Source organism: Pan troglodytes, chromosome 3, assembly GCF_028858775.2.
Source record: "Pan troglodytes isolate AG18354 chromosome 3, NHGRI_mPanTro3-v2.0_pri, whole genome shotgun sequence".
Taxonomy (NCBI): domain Eukaryota; kingdom Metazoa; phylum Chordata; class Mammalia; order Primates; family Hominidae; genus Pan; species Pan troglodytes.
Genome location: NC_072401.2, coordinates 25310377 through 25326044, shown reverse-complemented (window position 1 = coordinate 25326044; position 15668 = coordinate 25310377). Strand labels below are relative to the sequence as shown.

The window sequence follows — 15668 nt, the reverse complement described above, 5'->3', positions numbered from 1 at the left end:
GGAATTAGGCACCATATCAGAATAGTCATTTTCTAGTTTTCAAAGTTATTGTTTTGGAGTTGAGGTGGAGGGACTGAATAGAAAAGAATTGTATGTTGACAAGGAATCTAGCCTGTTAAAGGTAAAAGAAAATTACAGTCACCTGCTTTGAAGCAGTGGTGCCACCCCCACCCCACTGTACTCCAGGGGTCAAGTTTAAAGCTGGGGTAGATTTACAGTGAACTCACTTGGAGGATTGCGATTTTAATAAACCATTGTTTTGCAGCTAATGTAGAAATGCTGGCTCTTAGTAGATTTCTTTTCAGCCAGGCTCCAGAGTAAATAATTTTCAATAATCACATCACTAGGTCTCTAAATAACTGTTTCCTAAAGCAGCCCTGCCCTCCGTCCTGGCCATCACTGGAATTATTGACTGATTTTTATACTGAGTGTCTTCTTTACTCTAGTTTCCATATCCCTAGGAAAACCATTTGAGCTCAATGCTTTTTAAAGTGAGGCCCAAGGACCAGGGCCAGGCTGCAACCTAATTGTTTCTGGTCCATGACAAGATACATACAGAAATTGAGAGTAAGTGTTCAGAAACTTTTATAGCAATTTGACAGCATGGTTTTATGTCTGTTGAATCTAATGATACACACTTGGGGTTTTATCTTCTTGTCTTCTTAAATTTATTTGCCTAGTAACTCATTTTTATTAGATTTTACAAAAGTATTGATCTATTATGGATTGAGAAAAGAGAACTCTTTTCCCACCAATAGATTGAGTTGTACTGGTTTACCCATACAGTAGCTACCAATGTAGCCACTGCAGTTACATTGGTCAGTGAATGTCAGGGTCTTCCTGCCCACCAGAGACTAAGGAAATATTGATTTAAAAAGGGAAGCTTAGGGAGGTTGGAGATTTTTTTCCCTTGTCTTTTTTTACGTTTTCATTGTTGCCCTTACAGACATTTCTTTGGACCTCTCTTCTGCTAAATGAAGGTTTAGGTGAATTTTGCTGCATCTTCTCCAGATGGGGATGCTGAGATTCACCTGAATGTGCAGTTGGCAGCCGGCTCCCAGACCGAGCAAGCGCTGGGCTGCTCCTCCCGCTGCTCCCCAGGGACAGTCACTGCTGCCCAGTGGCCTGGCCCTCCATCTGGTAGGGAGGGATTATGTTTGCTGCCAGGGAAAAGGATCAATGAGCTAATGTCTGGGGAATGTTCTGGAGTTCCATGGAGGAAAGGCAGAGGCCGCCCACATGTGACACCTTGAGCTAAGGAAGGAGAGCTGTGGATGGAGAGGGGGAACCAGGAAAAGAAAATCAAGAATTGAGTCATCTCTTGACTTCGCTGTAGTCCTTGTGGTCAGCCTGCTCTTGTGGCCTTGAGCTGCGCTTTCAAATGGAAGTTTTGAGATGTGATGGGGAGAGGGAGAGAGGGAAGCCTGTTTGCCTTTTCCCCTGTCTGGGACTTTTTCTCCAAGATATCTACAAGGCTCTCTCTCTCTCCTTTTTCAAGTCTTGATGTAAATGTGGCCTTCTCAGTGAAACCTTCTGTGGCCCTTTCTTCCAACACATTCTATTCCCTTTGCCTGCTTTATTTTTCTCTGCAGCATGTTATCATCTAGCACACGGATTCATTATATATTCTATTGTAATATAATGTAGTTAATGTAATGTCACCCATTCAATGTCAGTTTCTAAGGGCAAGGGTTTTGTCTGTATTGTTTGCTGCTGTATCTCCAGGTCTAAAACAGTGCCAGGCAGATGCCAGGTGCCCAATAAATATTTGTCAGATAAATGAATGAACAAATAATCAACAATAAAGGGGCAGGATTGCAAAGGAGTCAGCTGTGTCCAAGGAGGCCTTCGCTGCATTTGCACAGCTCTGTTCACTGAGCGTTGGAGTAGGAGCCACGGAGTGGGCACAGTTGAGGGAGGTAACCCACCTTTAGTGAGCCCACACAGGATGCCAGGCACTGTGGTAGGCATTCTTTGTTCATTATTTAAAGATCAAATAACTATGTGTTGCTAGCTCCGTCTTACAGATGGGAGACCCAAGAGATTAAGAAACTCCTGCCAGGTCACCCAACCCAGGAAGTGGCATGATCAGAATGCAGTCTCATCTCTCTGATTCCTCCCATTCAGGGAAATTTCCAAAGGCAGTCATTTGTTCACAGTGTCTCATGTTTCTTTGCTTTCCTACCTACAAAATAGGTTTTGATTTTCCTCATCCATCACTAAATTTTTGTCTTAGGAGAACAGAAATCTGGGAAAATTAGAACTCAAATATTACAAGATGGGAGCTTTGCAAATAGGGGGCTGAAAAATTCGATGGAGTTACTGAGTAATGTTCTCAAATAAGTGAGTAGAGATCAGGGCTTGATTAAATCCAGCCAAAGGGGATGAATGTTTTTCTTTTTTTTCTTTTTTTTTTTTGAGACAGAGTCTCTCTTTGTTGCCCAGGCTGGAGTTCAGTGGCACGATCTCAGCTCACTGAAACCTCCACCATCTCCACCATCCCAGTTCACGGGATTCTCCCACCTCAGCCTCCACTGTAGCTGGGACTATAGGCATGTGCCACTACGCCTGGCTAATTTCTGTATTTTTTAGTAGAGACAGAGTTTCACCATGTTGGCTAGGCTGGTCTTGAACTCCTGACCTCAGGTGATCCACCCGTGTCGGCCTCCCGAAGGGCTGGGATTACAGGTGTGAGCCATGGCAGCCAGCCAGGGATGAATGATTTTCTATGCAAGTCTCCATGCCAGGCATTGGTTTCAGTCTTGGTACACTCTTATTATTCCTGATCTCTCCTAGGGAGAGTGCAACCTCCACACTCAGCTTATTGCCTCTTATTTTAAAAATAGTTATGGAGCATCTACTAGGTGCTTGGGAGAGGTCAGTAGAGACAACGAAGTTCCTTGCCCTTCATGGAACTTATGTTTTAGTAAGGAGAGGGAGACAAGGAGTCAACAGTAAGCAATGAACCATGAAGTAAATGATATGGTATATTAACAGATGGCAAGTGCTCCAGAAAAAAAGTTAAGGTAGCACCGGGGAAGGTTTCAGTATTAAATCGATCGGTTAAGATGGACCCTGTTGAGACAGTGACCTTTGAGCAAGACTGAAGGAGGTGAGGAAGTGAACCAAGAGGCTCTCTGGAGGGAGAGCATTCCAAACAGAGAGAATAGGGCCCTGGCACTGAAATAGGATCATGCCTGGTCTGTGTGGGGGACCACAGGGAGGTGAGCATGAGGTGGGGAGACCTAGTAGGTAAGGCAACAGGATATCCCAACAAATGGGATATGGGAGGTCAGCCAACAGGTAATCGTTATCTTCTTTTCCCTTTTAATTCTCTTTTTAGTACCCACCATAGTTACATATTCCCCAAAGTATTAGCATTGAAGTCTTTGGAAATGTAGCCATTCCAGTCGGGTTAGTTCCCTAACCTCTCTGGATTTGGGTTTCTTCAGCTGCAGCAGGAAGGGATTCTTTCATATTAAGATCATCTCTAATATCCCTCGTTTGACTCTCCTTGAATGATTCCCCCTTCCAGGAGGCCTGTTTGGATTGCTTACTTGCTTCCTTCCCTCCTTTCTTCCTTCATTTATTCATCATGAGCTTTTAAAACACTTGTCGGTACCTGAGCACTGTCTGGAACAACGCACATGGAAGCAGAGGAAGCAGAAAGCAGAATCTCTGCCTTTCAGTAGCTTGCAGTCTCTTCCTGCTAAGGTTCAGTAAGAATGTGATAAGTCAGGTGAGAATTAGGGCAAGTCCATTAGTAAAGTAAGAATAATATGGGAGAACAAGAAGCCATGTGAGCGAGGACTGTGAGTAAAAGACTGGAATAGGTAGCTAGATGGGCGGCCAGGAATCCCAGGTTCAGGAAATGTGGGTAAGGGGTGAGGATATGGTAAAAGGTGTCTGCATGCTCTGGGGAAAGGGACCATGAGGCTGTGAGATGGAGCCACACCAAAAGGGGAGGCTGGCTGTTGGACTGGCCATGGAGACCGGAGGGACCTGGATCCCAACAGGAGGCAAATCTTAAGGAAAGGATGATGTCATGAAGATGGGAATGAAGGGCGATTATCCTGGCTATTTAGTACTATGTGAGGTAGAATAAGGAAATAAAGAAGGGGAAAACCAGCCCAGGAAACTGTTGCATTTCTTCTGGATCCTGATTTCAGAGATTGTGGCTCGTCACTGACCTCTTCTCTGGCCGCCCCCTAGAATTGTAATCAAAATTCTAGGCATTGAGGTCACACATGAAAGCTCATGAGACAACATATATTTGAAGAATAAGAAGCTATCCAAACAAGAACATGAAACTTTTTCTATATTGTTGGCCTGGCCCAAATTTTACAATTGAACTCTATGTCCTTTTTCCAGATTTTTAGTGATAAATTCTCTCTCTCTCTCTTTTTTTTTGAAATGGAGTCTTGCTCTGTCACCCAGGCTGGAGTGCAGTGGCACAATCTCAGCTTACTGCAACCTCCGCCTCCCGGGCTCAAGCAATTCTCCTGCCTCAGCCTCACAATTTTTTTTTTAAGGCAAATAAGACTGACTCTTTCATTGCTTGTTCAAGTACCCTCTGTGAGCCATTCTGTAAACACAGAATATCTCCAAATTGAGGTTCATGGCCAACTTCATTTTCCTGCATGCCATTGTAGTGGTGTGATTCACACACTGGCTGCATTCATATATGTGTTTACTATAACGGGCTTTGTGTGGTTCAGCTGGGGTTAGACACCAGCATCCACAAGCCCAATGAGGCCCTGCATTTATCCACTCCTCCATTTCTGATTGTATTTCATAATGTGTTGATATTTCTAGGCTAATCTTGCACAACTATTGAGAGATTCTCAGGACCGAAATAAACATCTGGGAGAAGAAATTAAAGAACTTCAGCAAAGGCTTGGAGAAGTCCAGGGCGACAACAAGGTACCGTGAGTATTTACAGGGAAAAAGCTCTGCTGCAAAATTGTGCGTTCGAGGTTTATATATTGCACATCGGAAAAATGTAATGCAGCATTTGTTGAAAAGTTTGTAATAGATTTTTAAATTTATAATGAAAATTCGCAGTTTAGCGTATCTTACCTTTTTACATTCCCTTTGTGTGTGTGCATGCATGTATATGTGTGTTTCTCAGTGGCTCTAAAATATTGCCACAACCCATTGTGGAAGTTTCATTATGTTCAGCTTAGTGGTGAATAACACTGTGGTTGAGGGCAAAATAAAACCCAAATGTTATACTTTCGCCCTTATATACAAATAATGGATTTGTGGCTCAGATGATTTGGAATTATTCACATTCGGTTTTGAATTTTAAGTAGTCATCCTACTAATTATGTTCTCATAACCAATTTATTTTATTGCTAAATTTGGCAATTTGTATGGAACATTGCTCAAAATCCACTGCTTGGTATTAATCAAACTCCCCTGTTGGCAACGTTAATTATAAAATATGAACTCATAAACTCCCAACTAAATGTGTGCACTCTCTCTCCCAGCTGAAGCTATGAACAAAAGTACAACTGAGAAAGGAAAGAAAAACTACCCAAGTTTAATTCTGTCCTCCCAAATCATTTCCTGTTTTGCCAAGATTGATTCATTTCCAACTCCTTGCCAGAGGTGGCTTTTGCAACAGAGAAGGCTTTGAAAGTGGACTCAAGAAGACTATAGTGTGTGTGTGTGTGGTGTGTTGGAGGGGAGCAGTTCTTGGGGAAATGTTTTTAGATGTTACCAAATTGCTTGACAAATGATGGTGACTTTCATCATTGCTGGGAGTTGTTGGTTATTAGAAGGAGCCATTTTGAAAAATGCTCACTCTTTAAAATATGCATAGAATTGCCTGGGTCATCCAGAGAGCTCTTCCATAATAAGACTTCAGAGAGGATGCTGCATACTGCTGGCTTGAGAGTCCTGACTTGAGGGCATATAAACATCTAGTAAGCCTTCCTTACACAGCTTCTTCTCCACTTAACTGGCCTTAAATTTTTTTTAACCTCTTGGATTTAACATAAATTTGAAAACTTAGGCTTTACTGTTCCTAGTCATGAAATAGAAGGTGGGAAAGAATGTCCAGGAAAGGCTCTGATTAACACTGGACAAGCTAATCCGGCCCCTCATGTGGTTTTATTCATCATTAAAAGGATTTAAGCTCCGTAACCTAGGTGTTTGGTCAATAATTAAAGGACAGACCTTCTTACTTCCTCAAGTGATAGCAGCAGGGCAAGATTTTCTAGAGAATAAAACAAAATGTATGCAACAGTTTTCTTTAAGCCCATGAAAATACTAGAGGAGTTTATAAACCCATGAAATACTGAAACATATTTAAGATGTGACTTTTGGATCTGTGACTCTTCTTGACTGACTGATAACATATTTTTTTCTATTTTATTTCTTTTTTTTTCCTGAGCTGCTCCTCCCCTCAACTTTCCCAAATATGCTCCTGTCTCATCTTTTGGTCACTTTCAGTTCTTTTGCCTTTTAGGTATGAGAATTTTAGGAATTGACGTTTGCAACTGACAGTTCATGGAAACAAAGAGAGAGCAGCCAGGCGTGGTGGCACGCGCTTGTAGTCCCAGCTACTCAGGAGGCTGAGGCCGGAGGATTGTTTGAGCCCAGAAGGTTGAGGCTACAGAGAACCATGATCATGCCAATGCACTCTAGCATGGATGACAGAATGAGACCCCATCTCTTTCAAAAAGAAAGAAAAGAAAGGGAGGGCATGTGTGTGAGTGTGTTAGTGTGTGTGAGAGAGCATGTTTATGTGTGTAACACTGAGCACAGGTGGTCACAGTCTGAACTTTCTGATCTGCATGCTCTCTGAGTCTTTATTCCAGTACCTGGGCACATTTATCAAACTTTGTCTTCTCACCTTAGGTTTAGAATTTAGTGACTACTATTCATGGCCTGTAAAGAAATTTGCCTGCCAAAAGGGGCAGGGGAAGATGTTCTATTGTTCAGCAAACCTCCCCATTTCAGTATCTGGCCTCTCTCCCTAAAAAAAAAAAGTCTAACTGCAGTAAGCCCCAGAGATTCCATTTATTCTCATTTGCCTCTAAAGTTACAGGGCTGGTTTATTTTCAGGCTCATGTGAGTCATGATCATCCTTCCCCCAACCCCCACCGGAGGCCAGATTACTCATTCCATAATGGCACCAGGCTTTCTTGAGAACCTCAGAAGCCCCCGTTCCCAGGTAACTGTGACTGTGTGGTAGAGAATGAGTTAAACCTTCAATTTTTTTTGAATTAATTATGGCACTTTCTACTCCAACTCTTCCATCACTTTCTGCATTCAGTTCTACCTCCTGGTGCCTAGGCCTCCATAATCATGGTGTACTAGGCCCCCATGATCTGACCCCTACTGATTTCTGCAGCCACATCCTTGCTCCTGGTCACCCCTTACTTGAGCCCTGGAGCACTAATTTCAGCCCCTTTGCTGTGCTACACTGCCTGTGGCCACAGGACCTTTGTGCCTGCTGTTTGCTCAATCTGGAATACTCTTCCCCTTTACTTCCCCTACAAGCTTCTGCTCCTCTCCCAGGTCATAAGTCAAATGCAGCCTTCTCCAGCTCTTAGGTGTCAGTCCCGTGCAACCTGCAATGTCCTGCTCTGCCCCTCTGCTTCTCACTTGTGTGGCACCGACAGCCCCAAGGGGAAGCTCTTTGAGGGCCGAATTTCCATCTGTATCCTATAAATTAGCATTCTTAGTTCTTGATAGGTAGGTATTATATAATCTCTATTGAAGGAATGGAATGGAATAAATGAATGAATGAAATGAATGAATAAAGGGAACAAAAAGAAGAGCAAAATGATTCAAGGAAGAGGAAGAGAAAAAGAAAAAAAAAGTATGCAAGAAATAAACAGACCAACTACCATCTGGTTGTCATCAGTATTTTGTGGAGTAAGAAGTAGTTTAGAAATTTGGAGAAAGGAACCGGAAAAGCAAACTGTCCCAACAGAGGGGGGACTAACCCCAGATACATGTATTTGAGAAGCTTCTGTGGAGAGAGCAGAGGGTCAGTTGCTGAGCCTTGGGGGACAAGGGATAAGTGTCCTGCTCCTTGACTGGTTCAAGTCTGTTAAATTCAAGAATACTTAATAATTGCTGTTTTTGGACGCCTAACTCTGAGGCCAAACAGCAGGGCTGATGGCGTCATTTTATGAGTGACTGTTAAAGTGGAAGATTTTTATCTCTGAGTTGCCATTTTAACTGATGACCCTTATCTATATTTTGGGAAGCCCAGATTCTAGATGTTAAGTACGTTTGAAAAACAAGGTGATAGGAAATTACTTGCCTTGGATATTTTAGGGTAGACTAATTTTTCCATTTGTTCAGCTAGAGCCTTGTAACCCTATGGGCCATAAAGCATTTCCAAATAGCCTCCTGAAAGATTTGTTGCCACCCTGGCTTCCAAGCAGCTTAGCTCTCACATGGGGCAGGGGGCAGCGTTCTTGTGCCAACATGGACGTCCTGTGATGGGGGGCCTGTGTGATTGATTACCTCCTGCTATCTCTGTCCAGTGCGCAGGAATTCCTTAGGCTCCCAAACTAACACAAACTTCCAAGCCAAACCAGATGAGAGATGTGAAAAGGAAAACCTACTGGATACCATCCCCTTCCTTAAAAATTACAGTTCTTAAAGATTAACAAAGTTAGAGGAGCCCTCTGGGAAAAGGAGGGCTCACAAAGCCACGCATTACCCTCGAAAAGCTTTGCATATTGCCCAGGGCTCTCAGAGTGTCAGTCTATAAGGAATGAGGAAAGACTCAGGCAGTGCTGGGGCCAGAGACAGTGGCAGCTCCCTTGGCCTGCCGCAGAGGTTGGCCTGCTTCCTCTTCTGGGCGTTAAGAAAAGAGTGGATTCAGGGAAAGGGGATCAGGAGGAAAAAAGGGGTCTCGGAGAATTTAAGGATTAGTAGGTCAAACAGCAGAACTAGCAGAGGACATTGGAATCACAAAGACAGCAGTCCTTCCTTATCTGGGGGATACTTCCCAAGACCCCCAGTGGATGCCTGAAACCTGGGTTAGTGCAGCTCTCGGTTGCCATCAATCAGAGCCCATTTCTCTTCATGTCTTCTACCTACGAATGTAATGCCTTTTCCATCTTCACTGAGCACTTATGCACTGTGGCTGTAGCTTTTGTCGTTTGAGGTGCAGCAGCAAAACTAGCACAGATTTCTCTTTCCTTCTTGACAATTTCATGGATAGAAGATTGGTTCTTATTGCAGATCTTAGCAACCTCAGCATATGATTTTTTTTTTCCTTAAGTCGAGAACTTTCACCTTTTCACTTAGAAGAAGCAGTATGTGGCTTCTCTTTGGCATGTCCAAGTTGCCAGCATCACTGCTCTTGTGTTTGGGGTCATTATTTATTGAATTTATTTGTTTATTTTTTTGAGATGGAGTCTCGCTCTGTTGCCAGGCTGCAGTGGTGCAATCTGTGTTTGGGGTCATTATTTTTTATTTTAATTAATTAATTAATTTATTTATTTATTTGAGATGGAGTCTCACTCTGTCACCAGGCTGGAGCACAGTGGTGCAATCTCAGCTCACTGCAACCTCCGCCTCCCGGGTTCAAGCAATTCTCCTGCCTCAGCTTCCTGAGTAGCTGGGACTACAGGCACGCGCCACCACGCCCAGCTAATTTTTGTGGTTTTAGTAGAGACAGAGATTCACCATGTTAGCCAGGATGGTCTCGATCTCTTGACCTCATGATCCACCCACCTCGGCCTCCCAAAGTGCTGGGATTACAGGTGTTAGCACCGTGCCTGGCCGGGGCATTATTAAGTAAAATAAGGGTTCCTTAAACACAAGCACTGCAATACTGTGACAGTTGACCTGATACCTGAAATGGCTACTCAGTGACTAAGGGGTGGGTAGCGTAGACAGCATGGACCCTGGACAAAGGAAGGATTTGTATCTCTCCAGCGGGGCCAGGTGGGACAGACTGGGACACGAGATTTCATCATGCTACTCAGAATGGCATACGATATAAATCTTATGAATTTTTTATTTCTGGGATTTTCCATTTAATATTTCCAGACCACGGTTGACTGCAGGTAACTGATACCAAGGATTAGGGGGACTACCGTACCCTGAGGTGTGCTCCGGAACCAGCTCTCTGAAAGAAGCCTGACTTGTAACATTTTGCCAATGTCTGTGTGATAAATACTGGTACCATGACAAATGTCAGGTTACCAAAGTGAAGTCACTGAACTTGGAAATATTTGGACTCTAGGAAAAGATAGCTCCAGCCTGTCTCTGTGAAGTGGAGCAGTGTAGTGCAGCCCAAGAGGTCCACCTTTTAAGATTGTCAGACCCAGGTTTATGTTCTCGTTCTGCCAGTTATTGTCTGTGGCCTTCAGCAAGTCAGTTTTCTCTCCAGGCCTCAGTTTCCTCATCTGTAAAGTGGCAATAATAATGCCTCTCATCGAATTGTTTAATCATTTATTCACCACGTCATTTATTCCCCACATAATTGGGGACTTCCTACATGCTAATTAACATTCTAGCAGCTGAGGACACATCAAAGCAGCTGAGGACACATCAAAGAATAAGAAAGACAGGGTACTAGCTCCCGTGGTACTGATATTCTAGTTGGGGAGTAGATAATAAGAAAATAAAATACGTAAGTAATTTCATCAGACAATGCTTAGTCTGAGAAGAAAAGAGAACAGGACAATGAGATTTAATGATTTAGGGATGGACTTGCATGCAATATCGTTTGTAAAGGGTGTTGCATGGTGCATAACACCTAGCAAGCACTTAACAGAGGGTAAGTGTTGCTGTTGTCTTTAGCATAGCATGCGCCCATATTGACTTAGAATCCACTTGTGCAAGAATTCCACCAGAAATCTTAAGATCTTCCTCTCTATTGATCAGCTATTTCCAGTGAACTAGATATGTGCCCCCAAGTAGAGACAATGATCCTGGTGAGACACCTGGCATGTGGCAGATGGATCCCCAAAAGTCAGCCCTCCTAATCACCAGCCTCGACTTCGCCAGCATCAAGCGTTATTGCTTTGGTGCCAAGCTCCTGGGAACTTTCTTGCATTTTGTGTGCTCCTTGTGGAATAAGCACCTAATAGGATGTGCCAGAAGCGGCAATTCATGTTCCCACTGGGACAGATGGCAGTTGGTCTTCTTGTCTGTTTACTTTAAAGATTATGGTACTTTCATGCAGAGGACCAATAATACAGTGTGATGTATTCAAAAGCAAGGAAGTTTGCGGTAGGCAAATGCTCCTACCAATGTCACACATTTACACTTCCTGGGCCCCTGCTGGCAAATTTAAATTTAGCTGTTGTGATATTGCATAAACACAGGGTTTTGCCCTTAATAATGAGCTTTATGTTATACCAGCTGAAGGTCTTTAGGTACCTCTGTTTTATCTGTCATTGGTGCCGTGAAATGATAGAGACCTTCTGTGAACATACCTCTATTGACGTGGGACTTTTGGATGAATTTGGTGAGCAAACCAATTAAGATACAGCTACAAGCCAATAAAGACAGACCAATGAGTGTGCAAGTGACTAATTAAAGTACACTTCGTTAAAAAGGAGTGCTCAGCTGTGGATGTTTGTCATGGTCCAGGATGAGTGATCAGAGAGCTCTTCGGAAGCTGTTTCACTTTATGCTTCAAAGGGAGCAGAGAGATGTCCTAGCCTGCAAGAAACTGAAGTGAAGATGGCACTCTAATGAAAAGCTCTCACCTTGGGGCACTATAGAAATTAATTATGAGGAATTACAATGAGTGAGAAGGGCCCTTCACCGCACCCCACCTCCCTGCCCTATCATGTCTTGCTCTACCTGGGATCTTGATTATGAACTATAGGCAATGCTCAGCGAGTCCAGCAAGCGGCCAGTCTAGTTCAGCAGTCTCTAATGTTTTATTCGTAAGTGAATTGGATACACTTGGTCTTCAGATAACTTATTTGAGCCTGTCATGGCTTACATGAGCTCATAGTCTGGGTAGACCACGTGACCAAAACAGCATGGTTTTCAGATATTCATCCCATAGACTGTGGACATAATTACACTTCCTAGTGGAGAACTGATTCTGAAAGATATCTCTGCCCAAGACTTATTTTATCATACACCATATCCAAATTACACACTAAAATGAAAATAAATCAGAGCTTCTTTAAAACTGCTTGATGGCACACTAAAGATTTTGGCTCTGGGAGCAACATGTGCTGAACTATCTGACAATGATTCAGGGGCTTCTTAGCTGTGTGATCTTGGGACAATTGCTTGACTTCTTCGTGCCTTAGTTGTTCTCATCTGCACAATGGGGATAGCAGTAGTACTTGCTTCATGGAGGCTGGTTCGGTGCAATTCATTTCAACATGTATTTGTTGAGGACAGACTGGTCTAGGGCTAACAGCAAACCATATCAATGAGTCCCTGCTCCCATGGGGGTTTTGTTCTAGTGGGGGCAGATGGACAGTAAGCAAATAAATCATATTTCACAGATTCCAAGATGCACAGTTTTTCACATTTGGACATCTCTGATACAGTCGGTATTGTGTAGTTACGACTGGCACTTTTTATTCTTTTTAGAGGTGCACAGTGGTGGCTCTTAAAGTTGATGGAGTCTTATATTTGATGAACTGCGGTATAATATGTCAGGAGGTGATACGTGCTAAGTAAAAAACTAAAGCAGGATAAGGGGCTAGAGAGTGCAGCCCAGGTGGGGCAGGGATGCTGTTTGTATCAGGTGGTCAGGGAAGGCCCTCCGCGCATGTGCGTGACACAGAGCCCTGAAGGAAGTGTGGTGGGAAGGGTCAGATATAGGGACATGGGGTGTGAAGTCCAAAGACCCTGTGAGGGGAGTGAGCTTAGGGTGTCAGGGGCTTGGTGCGGGAAGGCATGCCGTTTGCCTTTTGTGAGGATTAAATAAAGAAAGTTCTATAAAGCACTTGACATAGAGCACATGCTCCAGGGGAGCTGCTGTGCAGGTATTGTTGCCACGGTTGTGAAGAGAGGCAGCGCAGCATAGACTTCAGAGCCCTGAACTGCCAGGGCTCAATTCCTGACTGCCATTTATAAGATTTGTGACATAGGCGAGTTCCTCCACCTCTCTATGTCTCAGCTTCTCATGCACAAATAAGGATAGCAACAATACCTGCCAAGGGTGCTTGGTGTACTTAAATGGGTGAATGGGGATCAGCACCTAGGATAGTGCATGGCATGGCACATTAGTGCTAAGTGTTACCTGGCCAAAAGCTTTGGGCCCAGGGCACTGTGGCCCACTGATTTTTATTTTTATTTTATTTTATTTTATTTTATTTTGAGATGGAGTCTCGCTCTGTCACCCAGGCTGGAGTGCAGTATGTGATCTCGGCTCACTGCAACCTCCGCCTCCCGGGTTCAAGCAATTCAACTGCCTCAGCCTCCTGAGTAGCTGGGACTACAGGTGCGCACCACCATGCCCAGTTAGTTTTTGTATTTTTAGTTGAGACGGAGTTTCACCATGTTGGCCAGGCTGTCCTCGAACTCCTGACCTCAAGTGATCCACCTGTCTCAGCCTCCCAAAGTGCTGGGATTACAGGCGTCAGCCACCACGCCTGGCCCGGCCCATTGATTTGTATATGGTTCCCAGTGGGCCACAGTGCCCTCAACCTGAAGCTTTTGGCCAGTTAACACTGGCCTCAGAGCCATGTGCCAACCTCTCAGGGGGTTCTCGCCACTGTAAAGAGGAGATGACAATGTCTGCCTCTGAGAGTTGTGGGGAGCACAGAATGAGGGCTTCCTATTTAATAGATCTAAGAAGCATTTGAGGACCGGCTATGGTTAGCCAGACACGGTTGTGGAGGACAAGGTGTTTCAGTGCATATGACAAGCAAGGTTCATGCCATGATGGAGCTGAAGTTGGGTAGACACAAGCAGATGAACGCGATTATTTCTGGTAAGTATGATGAAGACAGAGAGGCAGGGCAGTGTGGATTGAGAGTGGCTTGGGGATGAATGCCTCTAGTGATAATGTGCAGAGAAGGCTTCTCAGAGAGGGGAGATTTGATCTGACCTGGAATGAGACAAAAGAAGCGGGTTCTGGACAGACCTGTGAGTGGGCTCTTCCAAAGGCAGAGGAAGTGCGAAGGCCCAGGGACAGACATGAGAGTGGCATGTTTCGGACAAGGGAGGGAAGCCGGCATGGCTGGAGCACAGACATAGGGGGATGGTTAGAAATGGGGTCAGGAGGCAGGTGGGAGCAGGTCATATTGTGCCTCTTCAGCCCTAGTAGAGGCTCTATGCGGATCTCAGTGCTGTGAAGAGCCACTTGGGGGTATCTGTCAGTGGTCTAAGGAAAGCTGCTAGCACACTGCTCGCTTGGACTACATTGGGAGCTTGTTAACTGGGAGACATCCGTATACACACTATTGAGTGTGTGCGTGTTGATCTCCAGGGTAGGAGGATGAAAACTACTGTTTTGATTTGCTTTGTTTTAAGTGACAAATTATTTTGTTTGAAACTAAAACTGGAATGTCATATAAATCTAGGAATTTGGACTCTGGTGTACACAATAGGTGGCCCACTTGGACCCTTTTTAATCTCTCATGTCCAGTTTTTTTGAAGGTATTTGCAAAAGGTCAGGGGGCATTTGGAGAGGATGTGGAGGAAACTAACAGGAAAAGTAAAGAAATAATAGGCAGGGTCTTGTTTTTGAGTTGCCCAGCACAGCGCCACTCCAGATGAATGTTTAATAAATGCCTTTTGGTGCTGACCTCTCCCCAGGTGTGCTATCTGCAGCAGTACACGGGGACTGGGGGCAAGAAAGGGCTAGCTTCCACTTCCTGTGAATGATTCTTTCATCTGACCCTCTCGATAGCTCTGGCAAATTGACAGCTACTGTGTAAGAATTGTAACTATACCAACTGTAACTGGGGATTGCACTTTGAAAGCTCATGAAGTTACGTGGACAGTGATCATTGCATTGTATCTTCCTATTGTGGTAAAGTTATCTCCACAGATGGAATTGTGCAGTGCACAGCCTGGGCAGCCATACATGGCTGTCCTGTCTGCAATATAGATTTTATCCATTTTTTTTTAAACAAGTCACATGTAGCCCACCAGGGTTAGAAGCTTGCCAAGGGCACATAGCTAGGATTAGCAGAAGCTGGATCTGAACGGAGATGACACCCGGAAAATAGCTGCTCCTGCACCTGGCTGCCTCTCACTGTTGGGTAAAACAGATTCAGGTAAATGAAAATAGGATGAGGTAGAGAATGTTGAGGACTGTGAGAGACGAAGGCTAAGAAGAGATCAAGGAAGGAGCAAGTCATTCTGACTTGGGAGGCCTGGGCAGGCTTCATGGAGGAAAGACTGAGCAGGCCCTTGGCAGAGTTGGGGGCAGGACACCCAGAAGCCGTTTTGCCACTTTGTTTTGCAGCCATGTCCCTCAGCCACTTCCCAGCTGCAGCTGCACCTCATCCGCAAGCTGACGACTCACACCCATAATTCATTCATAAACATTTATTTCTATCTAAATCAGCAACTGAATGCGTCTATTGGTGGCGGCGCGGGTGCTGTGCAAGGCACTGATCCACTTTGTGGGTTGGCACAGGGAGGCTGGCTGTGCAGTTTTGATGGCCCTGTTTGAGGAAATTAAGTGCCCTGAGCGGTTGCTTCATAGCCATTTTCCAAGGTGGAAAATCAACATCATTTGCCTGCACTACATA

The 15668-nt window shown here is 44.3% G+C and overlaps 1 protein-coding gene across 4 annotated transcripts in view; it reads left to right on the top strand.

The window, feature by feature from the left end:
- Positions 1–15668, top strand: part of CCDC149 (coiled-coil domain containing 149) — a 106745-nt gene that overhangs the window by 54849 nt on the left and 36228 nt on the right. For all 4 annotated transcript variants that reach the window (XM_526540.5, XM_009447440.2, XM_024356053.3 and 1 more), the window contains one exon: positions 4816–4923. In XM_526540.5, coding sequence (XP_526540.2) covers positions 4816–4923 — 108 coding nt within the window. The remainder of the gene's footprint in view (positions 1–4815; positions 4924–15668) is intronic.